Source organism: Mesoplodon mirus (genome assembly GCF_964341445.2).
Source record: "Mesoplodon mirus genome assembly, chromosome: 5".
Lineage (NCBI taxonomy): Eukaryota > Metazoa > Chordata > Mammalia > Artiodactyla > Ziphiidae > Mesoplodon > Mesoplodon mirus.
The window spans coordinates 51,373,102-51,386,809 of NC_138980.1; the positions used below are offsets into that span (position 1 = coordinate 51,373,102).

The window sequence follows — 13,708 nt, forward strand, 5'->3', positions numbered from 1 at the left end:
ACATCCTCCGGCAGCCCCCAATCCTACCCGTGTCTCCAGGAAGGAGGCGCCTGTCCACTTACATCTGGCGTTTGATGTAGTCTTTAAGCAGCTCCTGGTCCACGCTGTAAAGCTCAGTGCTGCTGACATTGTCAAAGTAGTAGGTGATGTTGTTCATGTACTTGGGGGTGCGCGGCCCCTCTGCACCGTCAAACTTTCGGTAGCCAAACTGGTAGTCAAAATGGGCTAAGGGGGAAACGGGCGTCATGATGGAGGGGAGACCCCTGCCCGCCCCCCACCGCACTCCCTCAGACATCCCGGAGCCCAAAGGGGCCTCACGTACTTCGAGTGCCACCCCGGCCGCGTCCCCGGCCGCGACCACGCCCCCGTCCACGGCCACGGAAGGAAGCCCGCGCCCCACCAGCCCCATCACTCTTCACACTCGATGTCTCATCCTGGTCGTGCCAGGCAGGCTCCGATTTGGTCTCTGGTTGCCAGGCTGGGGTGGGGGGGGCCACGGGCACGGGCACGTAGGTGGCAGGCTCAGACCCTATGGGGAGAGGGGGCACCGGGTCAGGCCTGAGGAGGAGCTCCATGCCCAGGCCCTCCATAGTGGGAGGCGCATACCTTTGATCTCCCCGCGGTTGGCAGGTGTGTGTCGTGGCTCCGGCGGGCGAGTAGGGCGAGAGACCAGTTTCTCTCTGGGCACTTCAGGCTTCATGTCTATTTGCAACGGAACCCACTTGTGTTTGTTCCCTGGAGGACAGCATGGGTACAAGAAAGGCTTGAAGGAGAGGTCCCTCCTGGCCATCCCTACCCCCAACACTTCTGTCCCTGTCTGGGGTCTCAGGCCTGAATCACCATCTGGTGCCCTTGGGAAAATTCCTTTCCCTCACTAGACCTCATTTTCATCCCTCAAATAAGAAGGTGGTGGACTTCACTGTGATGGACACTCTTGGTTGACTCCTAACATCAATTTCTCCACCATCAAGAGAACTCCCTCTGGAACCAGACACACGACAGCCCAGAATCAAGACTGCACCTTCAGGCTCCCTTAGACACGTGCTGAAATTCTGCCCAGGGGAGCTGAGTGGAAGCAGTCAATTCCAGGGTGAGTCCCTAAAAGGCAGGGAGCTACTACTCCCCCCTTTCCCCATCCTGCTAGGTGGAGTGAGTCATCTGGAATGAGAAGAGCCAACACACAGCAAGACAAAGGAACCAAAGAGCTGCACCTGGCCTACTTCCACCCAACTCTCAGGTGAGAGAAATAACCTTCCGTCCTGGTCAAACCACTGTTCCTTCGGATATGTATGAGAGCAGCCAAACCTGGACTCTAGCCATTTCAGCCAGAGCAATGGGAACTCCTGCCTTTAAATGAAATCTAACACGGGACAGCAACGCATCAAGACACACAAAGAACACTCTGAGGCAGAGACCCCTGCCCCCGTCTTCTGCACTGCTAGAGCCCCAGTGCTGGGGACAGGGCTTACCAAATGCTTGTTAAAGAAAAGGAACTGAGGGACAGATAGCTGGAGTGAAGCTTGCTGACCCAGTGGCCTACAGCCATCAGCCTCCCAAGGACTTCTTGCGGGGGCTCCTGAGATTGCTCCAGCAGCCCTGGCATTCTGACGTTTCTTGGTTCTGCCCTACCACCTTCTCCCGAGTTCTGATCCAAGTCACTCACCTTTCTTCTTCTGCCCGCCTCGCTGGTAGTCCTCATCCCCATTCTTCTCCTCCCCCGATTCATCTGATTTGGTTTTCGGGCTCTCCTTACTATCACTCCCCTCTCCTTTCTCCTGTTCCTTCATGTCCTTTTTGGGTGGCAGCTTGCGGGCAGGCTGAGACTTGTGGGACTGTGGCTGCAGCGGGAGGCGGAGGAACAGGGAGGTGATGTGAGTCTGAGAGCCTCTTGGGATGGGAAAGAAGGGAGCTCCCTGTCACTGGAAGGACGGGGTTGAGGAGCTGGAGCATGTGACGGCAGGTTGGGCTGGATGTATTCTAAGGTCGTACTTTCACACCTGAGATGCTTTCGCTGGGAAGAGTAGTCAAACAGGCAGGAGGTAGAGGACAACCTGTCTCTCCAGCTTCCTTAAGTCTAAATGACAGAGACAACCCCCAGGGCCGGGGCTGCGGCCTGCAACGGACAATTGTTTTACTCCCTACAACAGGACCACATAGTTCAGGTCACCTGTGGGACGGAGGAGATGCTGGCCCCTGGTCTGCCCACACCAACCCTGTCTGTGAACTGAAGGCCAGTGTCGCCAGAGCCAGTGAGGGACCTAGCTGTCAGCCCAGAACGGAAGTGCTGGGAAGGAGAGGACTGACCAGGAGTCCATCTTCTGCTAGGGCTCAGGAAAGCTATATAAGCTTCCCCATGACCTGTGGTCTGGAGGCGGGTACCTGGCCTAATGATCACTGACAGGCAATTCAAGTGTAGTGATGGAGAACACAGGCTTTGGAACAATACAACGCACCTGATTTCTAATCCCCAGTTGGCCATCAAGGGCTAGTAATTAACCTTCCCCAGCCTCAGTGGCCTCATCTGTAAAATGGGAATTACTGAAGGACCTATCTAGGAGTCACTGAGGGTTAGATGAAATGATGAAAAAACAGCACTTGGCAGTCCCTGACACACAGCAAGGGCGCAAAGAATGATTCTTAGCTACTTCAATGTTGCCCATATTGTACCAACCACTCCTCTTAAAAAAACAGAAAGGTAACACCTGAGGCTCTGAAAGCTTGAGGCCAAATGTGAACATGTAGACAGAATTCAAACCTGCCCATCCCTCCCCACAGACTCACCTGCACACTCTTGTGGGCTATCTCTCCAGGTGTTGGCCAGTTGATTGCATCTCCAAAGTCACCAACCTGCAAGGCACATTCTATGAGGGCTCCAGGGTAACCCTGCCTCCACCATTCAGGCCCTCATCCAAAATACAGCTCCACCGAGAGATCAGAGGCCAAAATCAGTCCGTCCACGAGGACCATCCACAATGTAGAGACCCAGAAAAAGTGCCCCTGCTATTCAGAGAGAACCCAGAAGTACCTTGCAGTCCAGAAGCACTCACTACAACAGAAAAGAGGCTACCACCTCCAGGAAGTCCCTGCTTGGGTTGCCAACTCCTATTTCTTACCTTGCTACCTTTGCGCTGTTTAGGAACTGCTGCCCTCACCACCCTGGCCGGAGCAGCATGTTCTGTGGGAACAAGAAGGGAGGGAGAGTTACGCAGAGCCCATGGGAGGGGCCCACAACCACCTCCTCAGCCTCATCGCTACCCCACTCCACCAAACAACCTGCAGGCTCCCAAAGGAGGAAGACGTGGTGAGGACGGGAAGGACACATGCTCAAACACCTCTTTCTGAAGAAATCATGGCAAGTGCGATCATGGAAGCAGCAAGCAGCCTAAACCCCAAGAACTCAACTCGGAGGACCCTCACAGCTCTATACCCTCTTGTGAAAAAGGGAACTGAGTCCATGCCAGGGTTTGCTCTGTAGTTCAGGGCTCCCGAATTGACCCAGATTCCATAAAGGGATCTGAAAGACCCTCTCTGGCTCTAACATTCTAGAAGTCTGTGTGTGAGCAGACTCAGGAAGGCAAGATACAAACCCTAAGTGGGCAATCCAAGGACCTCTTCTAAGCCCCACATGTCAGGGCCAGCCCTGTCCTCAGTGACCTGTGGTCAACAGAAGAGTGAGCCATTCAGAGAAGATGTGCCTGCCTTCCAAGTTTCTGAAGAAAAAGTGAGACCCCCATTTGACTCAATGGTTCCACCTCTAGGGATTTATCCTAATGATACAAATTAGACAAGTGTTTAGGGTTATGTGCAAAGATGTTGAAAGGGCTATTCATCATTTTAAAAAAACTGAAAACAATACATGTCCAATAGCAGGGAACTGGCTAAATAAAAGTTCAACAACTTTTAGAATGGTCATAAAAAGATAATGATCTCTACTGATATGAAAAGATAAACACAATAAATGAGAAAAGTTATAACCCTATTTTTGTAAAGTAAATAAAAAACGTATACGTACACATACACACAGTAGAAACTCTAGAAGGAGATATAACCAAGTATTACCAGGAGTTAAGTAGTATGTTTACAGTGATTTAATTTTGTTTGGGGTTCTCCAGTAGTTTCAACAAGGGCAGACGGGGCTTTTTATTTTTTATTTTTTTGGCTGCACTGCATAGCATGCAGGATCTTAGTTCCCCAGCCAGGGATCAAACCCACGCCGCCTACAGTGGAAGTGCGGAGTCTTAACCACTGGACTGCCAGAGAAGTCCAGGGGCTTTTTAAAAAGAAAAAAAAAATTTTAAGGCAGTGGCTCTAAAAGGTCTGATCTTTCCTACATCTACACTTATTTTTCCAGCTTGGTTCTGAAGACCAAGAGTTTCTGAACCCTTCCTCTCCCGGAGATCCACGGGAAAAGATACATATCCTGGGGCTCTGCTCACCCACTGCTCGCCCGTCACTTTGCCTCCATTGTTGGTCAGCCATGCCAGGGGTCAGGAGCTGCCCCCAGTCCCTGAGCGGAGAAATTTGTCCAGCTGGCCTCAAAAGGAATGTTCTATGCCTTGGTCAGACGCGTGCTCCCTTAATGAGTAGAGAGAGTCCTTGCCTGACTCCTGTAAGGCCACTGCATTCTTGGCTTCTACCCCATACCGGAGCCACTGCCCCCTCAAGACACCCCACATGCCACAGGAGAGCTGGGGCTCTGTAACCCAACCCACAGCATCCCCCGTTCCCAGGGCTGGGCAGTGGAGCACCAGAAAACCCCTCTCAGTCCCAAGAGGATGAAGCCCTTAGGCCCAGAGAACTACTTACTCCACACTGATTTTCTTGCTAATTCTGGTTTGGCCCAGAGAAGACTAATGCCACCTAGTTCCCTGACTAGGACCAGCAGGGGCAGCCATGAGAAGATCACGTCCTTCAGCTGCACACGAGCTGTGACAGCAGTCACTGCTGCAGGGACCCAGCCTCCACACTCCAACAGCACCGCCTGCATGCCACCAGGACGAGAGCACGTCAGAAGGCCTCAACGTCCACGTCAGCAAGACACAGCTGGACGGGGGATCGGTCAGAGGGCCAGGCGTTCCTGAAAACTACTGGAAAAGGTGTAAGGCAAAGTGTTTCAGGTCACTGTCTATGTCCTCTAATAAAAACTCTTTCAAACTTGGGAGGAATCCGATCCTGTAGTCACCCTGCCTGACCTTCTGTTCACCAAGATCACAAAGGGACGTGGTAGAGTACTAGAAGTTCAGTCTCCAATTAATGGGAGCGCCCTACTGCCCCTGCAAGAGCCCACTGATTCCCTACTCCCCCACGATCCCAAGCTGACCAGGGGAACGTGACAACACAGTCGAAAAATCCAATCGCACATCATGTGGTGCTGCTTTTACTACTGAAAAAAACACATATAAGTGGACCCACACAGTGCAAACCTGTGTTGTTCAAACGTCAACTATATTTTCTATACTGCTTGTTCCAGAAAGATCCTAAAGCTGCTGATCTTTTGGGAAAAAAGCTACCTAGAAGGGCCAGTTCTAGGAGGTCTAAGGAGTGGGAAACTAGGGGAGGTTTAGGGGGAGAAGGCACGTGGGTGAGTCAAACTCATCGGGTTGTGGTAAAAAGAACTGGTAAGAGGAAAGGAAAAGCTGGAAATGAAACAGGGAGGAGTGTAAGTGAAGTGAGATGGGGCCAGGTAAGATGGGAGAAGGCCTGCAGGATGGGGCTGGCCGGAGGGAACTACTAGATTTCAGGCCTTAGTGCCAGGAGAATAGGCGAAGGCCAAATATTTATTGTGGGGCTGGCATCATCTCCTAGAGATGAGTAAAGTATCTAAAAAGACTGATTTTACCCTGATTGCAAAGAACTTCTACCTTGGGGAACAAGGTAATTTGTAGGGGCTTAGGGGCTGCATTACTGGAGTTCATACCCACCTGCTGCCATGTACCTGGCCATTAGGTCGACCCCCTCGGAGGAGTCCAACCAGATCCCAGGCAAAGTGCCCTGGCTCTGCGCTCTCACTGCGTTGTGTTAGGTGCCTGGTTACTTATCTACCCTTCAGCCCACCCCACCCCTTAAGAGCAGGTACCAGGGTGCTTTCATAGCAGTGATCCCAGAGTCTAGCTCAGGGACTGGCAACACGGCTGACGTTTGTTTAATGAACGGAGAGTTCACACACCCATCTCCTCTAGGATTTCACACTAGAGAAGAAAAGAAGCTTTGCTTTCCAAGTGCTAGTCCCTGAGTCTATGGCCTTAACCCTCAGCCGGAGCCTTCCCCCCGGCAGAGAAACAAGTATCCTAGGCACTGCTGGATCCCAGGGGAACCCACGCCCCAGCCCTGCTTTTACTCCAGAGACAACTGATCACCTGATCAGTCTCGGGTCCTAGTCCAGACTCCAATACTCACCAGTTGTATAACTTTGGAGACACTACCTACCACCCCCTTCTTCCTGGGGCCTCCCTCACCTTCCTCAACTGAACAAAGGGAATTCACATCTAGAGGTAGAGGGAAGAAAAGGTAAGATCTCAACCAATGAGACTTCTCATGAAAGCAGAAGAGATGCTAGCAACAAGCCGTGGTCATAATATTAACGGAGTAAGCACTTACTAGATGCCACGCCCTGTTCTAATGCTGAGTTAGTTTCTCCAGCTGGTCTCATTTTACAAATGAGAAAACCAAGGTACATGGTGGAAAGGTTATTTACCAAGATCACAGTTAGCAAGCAACAGAACAGGATTTGAAGCTAAGCAATCGGACTCTAAATCCTGTGCTCTCAGCCCCTTGGAGGCGGTCCAAATTACCTCCTCATCGTGGCCAGTAGGGCAGGCCCTCAATGGCTGGGCTGCAGGTATCATTCTACACATTGGAGAAAACCAAGGCCCACTGCAGGGAAACCTAAGGTCACAGAGCAAGACAAGCGACACTCCTAGGATTGGACACTGGCAACCTGACAATTCCCTCTCCTGCACCCAGAGAGAGGCAAGGGAAATTGCCACCAAGCAGGCCCGGAGGAAGCCCTACATGTGGCACCCCCCAGTCCCGTGAGGAAAGAGGCATTGCTTCCAGGCCCGCTTCCCAGTCCCTCCACTTCAGCATCTGCCCCACTGAGGATGGGGGTCGGGGGAGGGGCTAAGCATCCAGCTGACATGGATTCTGCCCCCACCACTGCCTGAGCTACAGCCCAGGACCCTCACTGTGGAAGGCAGAGACACCATTTAAGGGCAGGGAGTGAGGCCAGTAGGAGTCTAGATTACATCACCCACCTGTGCCCGTCCCTCCCAGGCCAGCCTGGGGACAGAGTCAGAAAAGCCTGATGTATTTTCAGCTGTCATCCAGCCTGGGGGTGTGGTGGAGTCACAGAGGAGGAGCTTGGGGACCCCGGTCTTTTCAGCCCATCCTCACTGATCCCAACGCCACCCCCAGCCCTGGCAGGAACACTCTTCTACAGAATTTAAAAAAAAAAATGCTGTGTTAACCATCCTCACCTTCTTCACTGATTCCTCCCGCTGCCACCACCTCTCAGAAGCCTCTCTCTATCCAGCCTTCCCGCCCCAAGTTCCCTCAGACCTGCAGGTGAAACACGGGACGGGGCTGAAGGGTGCCCTTACAGAAAGGAGTGGACGGAGAGAAGAAACCTGCAGAAGGTCCGATCATCTTGAGGCTCCCTCCGCTCAAAGGAAGCTTCTGAAGAGTCTGCGTCCCTCGGCCTGGGAGGAGGGGCAGGGGCGGCGGGCTCTGGTCACATGATACCACCTGGCCCGGCCCAGCTCAGGCTCGGGCCCCAGTCAACTATCTATAGCCTGCAGTGACTCTCCCTGCCCAGACACGGACTCTGCTGTCCTGGGGTGGCTGTGGTCACTCCCACTACTGGTACCAGTCCCTGAAGTCCTACCCCAAAGCGAATTAACTAATCATCATCACAGCTGAAGTATATCAGCAGGCAGTGAAGCCTCTGGCCTCCGAGCACCAGCTCCCTAACCCAGCCTTTCCGAAGAGCACATTTGATTCTAGTTAGAATGGTAATCGTAATAACCACCTTTTACTGGGTAGTGACTAGGCGCCAAAAACTGGTTTAACTTGTTATGTGTAATTTCACATAATTGTTTCAGAAAGACATTCCAGTTGTTCGGAAAATGAAATTGACGGAAGAGACTTGCCCAGGGTCACACAGTATGTATTCTGTGTGACACACAGATCTCAGCATAAATTCTTCTCAAGGCCTTCCCTAATTGCCCAACTAGCAACTCTGGATCAAGTTCTAATTCAGTCTATCATGTGGGATCTTCAGAGTACTCATTAGCCCCTGAAATGGTTGCATTTTTGTGCATCTCAACCCCACTAGACTAATCAGTTATCCATGCAAAATGCCAAAGTACTTCACATGCAGTAGCTCATTTATTTTTCACAACCACGCTAGGAGCTAGGAGGCAGGTAAGATGATGAAGACTCCCAGTTTACAGATGAGGAAATTGAGGCTCAGAGAGCCCACCTGCCTAGTAGGTAGTAGAGATGGATTGAAACCCAGGTACAGCCTGACTCCAACTTGGGCTTCACCAGCCAGCAACGTGCTGGATGTGTGGACAATGACTGGGAGTTCCACAAGGGTAGGGATCTTTTCTGCGTTTCTCATTGGCCGCTGGAACTCAGGACTGCAGCCTGTACATGGCTGGCCCACAGTAAATATTTGCTGAATTAAGAAATTTACATCGGGATGGGTGCTTCTTGAAGGACTTTCCAAAGCGTACTTTTCTGGGAAAAGAGGTTAATTACCCCTTTGCATTATGTCTGAACAGCACAGCTCTGCAGCCTGGCAACTGCAACCCCTTTGGTGTCTAGACCTATGATGCCCTGTTCTCCTTCAAGTTGGAATCAGTGTGCTTCAACCCAAACACCAGACGTCAGCTGTGGAAAACAGAACAGAGAGAGTGTGCAGCAAACAAAACAGCACAGGAACGCCCCAGAGGTCCCAGACTTAAGCCGCCAGGCCCCGGGCTACACCATAAATCACAAGGCAGGCTGGCTGGCTGGCTGGCTGGCTGGCACGGCAAGCTGGGAAGCACAGACACCAGCTAAGAGGGCAGCACCCACTCAAGAGCAGTCGCAACGCCACCCATGAACACAAGCTTATGTTGCCAGAGCTTCCGAGTTTTCAAGAAAGGTAGAAAAATAAATTTGATATGGAAGGGAAATTTTCTGCTTTCTAAATATTGTTAATGAATTCACATTAAAAAACAAAACCCGGGCTTCCCTAGTGGTGCAGTGGTTGAGAGTCCGCCTGACGATGCAGGGGACGAGGGTTCGTGCCCTGGTCCGGGAGGCTCCCACATGCCGCGGAGCGGCTGGGCCCGTGAGCCATGGCCGCTGAGCCTGCGCGTCCGGAGCCTGGGCTCCGCAACGGGAGAGGCCACAACAGTGAGAGGCTCGCGTACGGCAAAAAACCCCAAAAAGACCAAAACCCTTCTTCAAGCCGTATCCAGCTTGTGGGCTCCTGCATGCTCTCCTAAGCCCTGCCTGAGGAGCAGGCTAATCACTCAGCAGCTGGGCCCTGGATTTCAGAGCCAATCCTCAGGCAGGCTGCAATGCTCTGCTGCCCCACTGACTCCACTGTCCTTCTGTGGGAGGCTGCTGACATCAAAGCTGGTTTTCTCTTGTCCCTGTGGTCACCCATCACACCTTAGGTTAACGCAAACTCATTTTTACTGTCCTAAGTCTAAGGCATTCTCTGCTGTATGAGGCTTCCGAATCTCCAAGAAATTACTTTGGATTATCCCTGTTATTGGAGTGAAGAGGCTGGAAGGGACCTGAGAACTCAGGCCATTGTACAGATAGGAAAACTGAGGCCCAGGAGGGACCAGGCTGTGCCCAAAGTGACCAGTGAATTGTTGTGGAGCTGACACTGAACATCGAGTTTCTGCCTAGTGATCCAGAGCTTTTCCCACAGGCCAGGAAGCCAATTTTCTCACTCAACAAAATATGCCCTGTGCACAACTACACGCACTCGCAGGCTGGAGGGCAGGGCCTCAGGGACCCAAGCATTCCAGGTACCACTCCCCACAACCACTGATGGTGCCTATAATAGAGTCCCAGAAAGTCCCGGTTTTTAAGAACGGCTTCTCACATGGAGCTGGGATACGTAACAGAAAAGGAGGGGTGCTCTGGTTGAAGTGGATCTGCAAGCGGGGCCCCACTTCCACCAGCGACTTAACTTCTTTGCCCTTCTCCAGGGAAGGCTCCTGGCCCCATCTGGAAGACGTGGGGCAGGCAGGCTCTAGAGGTTCTAACCAGCCATCTATCCAGTGTGACAGGTTGGGTACCCTCACTAACCCTCAGTTTCCTGTTCTCTCAAATGACCGGGTCCTAACAGCTCCAGCCCTGCAGGCTGGGGACACTCGGTAACAGGGAAAACTCCAGCAGAAATGGGAGAGACTTGCCAAGTGTCCCAGAAGCACATGGGGAATTGGAGTTCTTGGGTAAAGACTAGTTCCCCCAATCCAGTTCAGCCAGATTGGCCTTGCTCCCCCAAAGCCACTGATTTGTCCCTGCTGCTGAGTTTGGGCAAGCCTTGGAGGCCCCTTCAGTGCTACTTATTATACTCCAACTGGGTAAGAGAAGAGCCCTGGGACGCCATGGATAAGGAGACAAGCTGCCCCACCAGCAGACTCCCTGCCCTTGCTCACTGGTGCCCTATTTCACTCCCACCCCCCCTTCAGCAAATGTAGAGGGGATGTGACCCCTACACTACCACCACCACCCCCGCCCCACCCCACCCCAATTAGGCTGTTGGGCTAAGAGGCAGGACAGAGCAGCTGTTAACAGCACAGACTCTGGAGTCCACATGAGAATGCTCTAACAACCAGCTGCCATCAAATAAGTAACTCATAAGGCCAGGGGAGATGGTCTTATCTGACCAACTCCTCATGCAGCTTGTAACTCGATAGGCATTAACAGGGCCACAGAGGAATGAAAGCCAAGCAAGCAGGTTCATCAGGAGGCAGAAAGGAACCCTGCATGGAAGATCCTAGAGTAAGACTTAACCTCTCATTTTTTGAAACTATGATAGGGGTTCAGGGTGGCTGCTAGCTAACAGGATTGTTTAACAGCTTAAATACGGGCACAGTTAAACAGAAAACTACCATAAATGCATTACAGTTGTTTTTTAAAATCTCTTTGAATCAATTCTTGAATCTGTCTGGTGCTTTAAAAAAATTTTTAAGAAGGATTACAGTTGCCAGATTTAGCCAATTTCAGATAAGACTAATTTTTTAGATTATGTCCCACGTAATACTTGGGACACCTTATACTAAAAAAATTATTTGCTGCTTATCTGAAAATCAAATATAACTGGGCACGGTGTATTTTTAATTGCTCAATCTGGCCACAGTACAAAGGAAGGACCATTGCCCCATGTTCCATGACAGTGAGTCAGTGTCCAGAGCACGGAGCTAGTAGCCAGGAGACTGACGCCAGTCCTGGTGCCGGCACTACAGCCCTTGCTATTGGAGCTTGGAAGAATCCCCCTCTGGGCGCCTTCAGTTTCTCTATTCAGAGGTCTCTTCTTGGGGTGTGGGGATCTTGTCATCTTCAGTCCTAACGCCCTTTAATTCTACCCTCACACTCACTGATCACCCTAACCACAACCTTAGATGAAACCAGCTTTCCAGGGGTACAAGCTAGCTCTGAAACTACTGCTACAAAGGACTTGGGCCCTAAGATTTCAGGATGCAAAAAAATTATCTATCTTCTGAGAAGCTTGTCAAAATGCAGATTCCTGGGTCCCGCCCTCCAGAGATTCTTGCTCAGGAATGGTGGAGCCAGGAATCTGCTTAGTAATTCTAAGGGAGGTTTTCTCTGGACACACTTGCAGTTATCTTGATAGACCAAATGAGTTTCACCTGCTAATTTTGATAGGGGTTACTCAGAACCACAACACCGCATTTAGTATTTTTTAAATTTTTTATGGAAGCATAGTTGATTTACAATATTGGGTTAGTTTTAGGTTATAGCAAAGTGATTGATTCAGTTATATATATATATATATATATTTATTTCAGATTATTTTTCATTATAGGTTATTACAAGAAATTGAATATAGTGCCCTGTGCTATACTATACAGGAAATCCTTGTTGCTTATCTGTTTTATGTATAGTATTGTGCATCCGTTGATTTTATACTCCTTCTTCATCCCTCCCCTTCCCCCTAAGCTTGTTTTCTATATCTGAGTCTGTTTCTCTTTTGTAAATAACTTCATTTGTATTATTTTTTAGATTCCACATATAAGTGGTATCATGTAATATTTGTCTTTCTCTGTCTGACTTACGCCACTTTATTATGATAATCTCTAGGTCCATCCATGTTGCTGCAAAATGCAGTATTTCTTTTTAATGGCTGAGTAATATTCCATTGTATATATATCCCCCATCTTCTTTATCCATTCATCTGTGGATGGACACTTAGGCTGTTTCCATGTCTTGGCTGTTGTAAATGGTGCTGCTATGAACATTGGGGTGCATGTATCTTTTCGAATTATGGTTTTGTGTATAGACCCAGGAGTGGGATTGCTGGATCATATGGTAGCTCTGTTTTTAGTTTTTTAAGGAACCTCCATACTGTTTTCCTATAGTGGCTACTACACCAGTTTACATTCCCACCAACAGTGTAGGAGGGCTCCTTTTTCTCCATACCCTCTCTAGCATTTATTTGTAGACTTTCTGATGACGGTCATTCTAACCCGTGTGAGGTGATACCCCACTGTGGTTATGATTTGCATTTCTCTAATAATAAGTGACGTTGAGCATCTTTTCATGTGCTTATTGGCCATCTGTATGTCTTCTTTGGAGAAATGCCTATTTAGGTCTTGTGCCCATTTTTTTGATTGGGTTGTTTCTTTTTTGATATTGAGCTGTATGAGCTGTTTGTATATTTTAGAAATTAACTCCGTGTCAGTTGCATTGTTTGCAAATATTTTCTCCCATTCCATAGGTCGTCTTTTCATTTTATGATTTCTTCTGCTGTGCAAAAAGCTTTTAAGTTTGATTAGGTCCCATTTGTTTATTTTTGCTTTATTTCTTTTGCCTTGGTAAACTGATCTACCCAATTAGTATTTTAAAATCAGGGCTGTGCTTCTTAAGAACTGGTAGTGGGTACATGGGTCCTTGTTTCAATGTTTCCCTTTTTATTTTACATTTTTGTATTAAATAATACTTTCTTGAAAAGAAAAATAAATTGCAGACCTATTCTGGTGGAAATGGAACCCAAGCCCCCTTCCCACCATACCTCCCACTCAGCTGGAGTCCCTGAGCAGAAGGCTGTATGAAAACCCCTCACCTCATGCCTGTGGAAACTGGGACCAGTAAGCTAGCAGACTGGCAACACCACTTCCACAATCTAAAAACACCAGAGGAGGTGGGGGTGGGAGACCTTGGTTAAATGCAGATCCCTGCCTTCTCCCAAGCTCCAGAAAGCAGTCTGCCAAGAGGGGCAGAGCATGTGCATCTGCATTTCTAAACAAGTCTCCTGTGCAATGCTGGCGCCAATTAATGTTTGAGAACTGAGCTGCCAATGAGTGAGACTGGCGGTAAGGGACCCCCTGGTCTCCAAGCCCCAGTCCAGGGTCTCATATTTATGGACAGGAAGTGCAGACAGGAATTAACCGGCTCACAAGAGCAGGAAGGGAGCGTGTTTTAACTACACACACAGACAGCAGCCTGAGGAGGGACG

The 13,708-nt window shown here is 49.9% G+C and overlaps 1 protein-coding gene across 1 annotated transcript in view; it reads right to left on the reverse strand.

Annotated features, from left to right (window-relative positions):
• LARP1 (La ribonucleoprotein 1, translational regulator) overlaps nucleotides 1–13,708 on the reverse strand; it is a 53,632-nt gene that overhangs the window by 18,016 nt on the left and 21,908 nt on the right. Inside the window, exons 2-7 of the mRNA XM_082621155.1 lie at nucleotides 3,114–3,175; nucleotides 2,782–2,847; nucleotides 1,664–1,838; nucleotides 607–735; nucleotides 323–529; nucleotides 63–225 (exon numbers count right to left, since the gene is read on the reverse strand). Coding sequence (XP_082477281.1) covers nucleotides 63–225; nucleotides 323–529; nucleotides 607–735; nucleotides 1,664–1,838; nucleotides 2,782–2,847; nucleotides 3,114–3,175 — 802 coding nt within the window. The remainder of the gene's footprint in view (nucleotides 1–62; nucleotides 226–322; nucleotides 530–606; nucleotides 736–1,663; nucleotides 1,839–2,781; nucleotides 2,848–3,113; nucleotides 3,176–13,708) is intronic.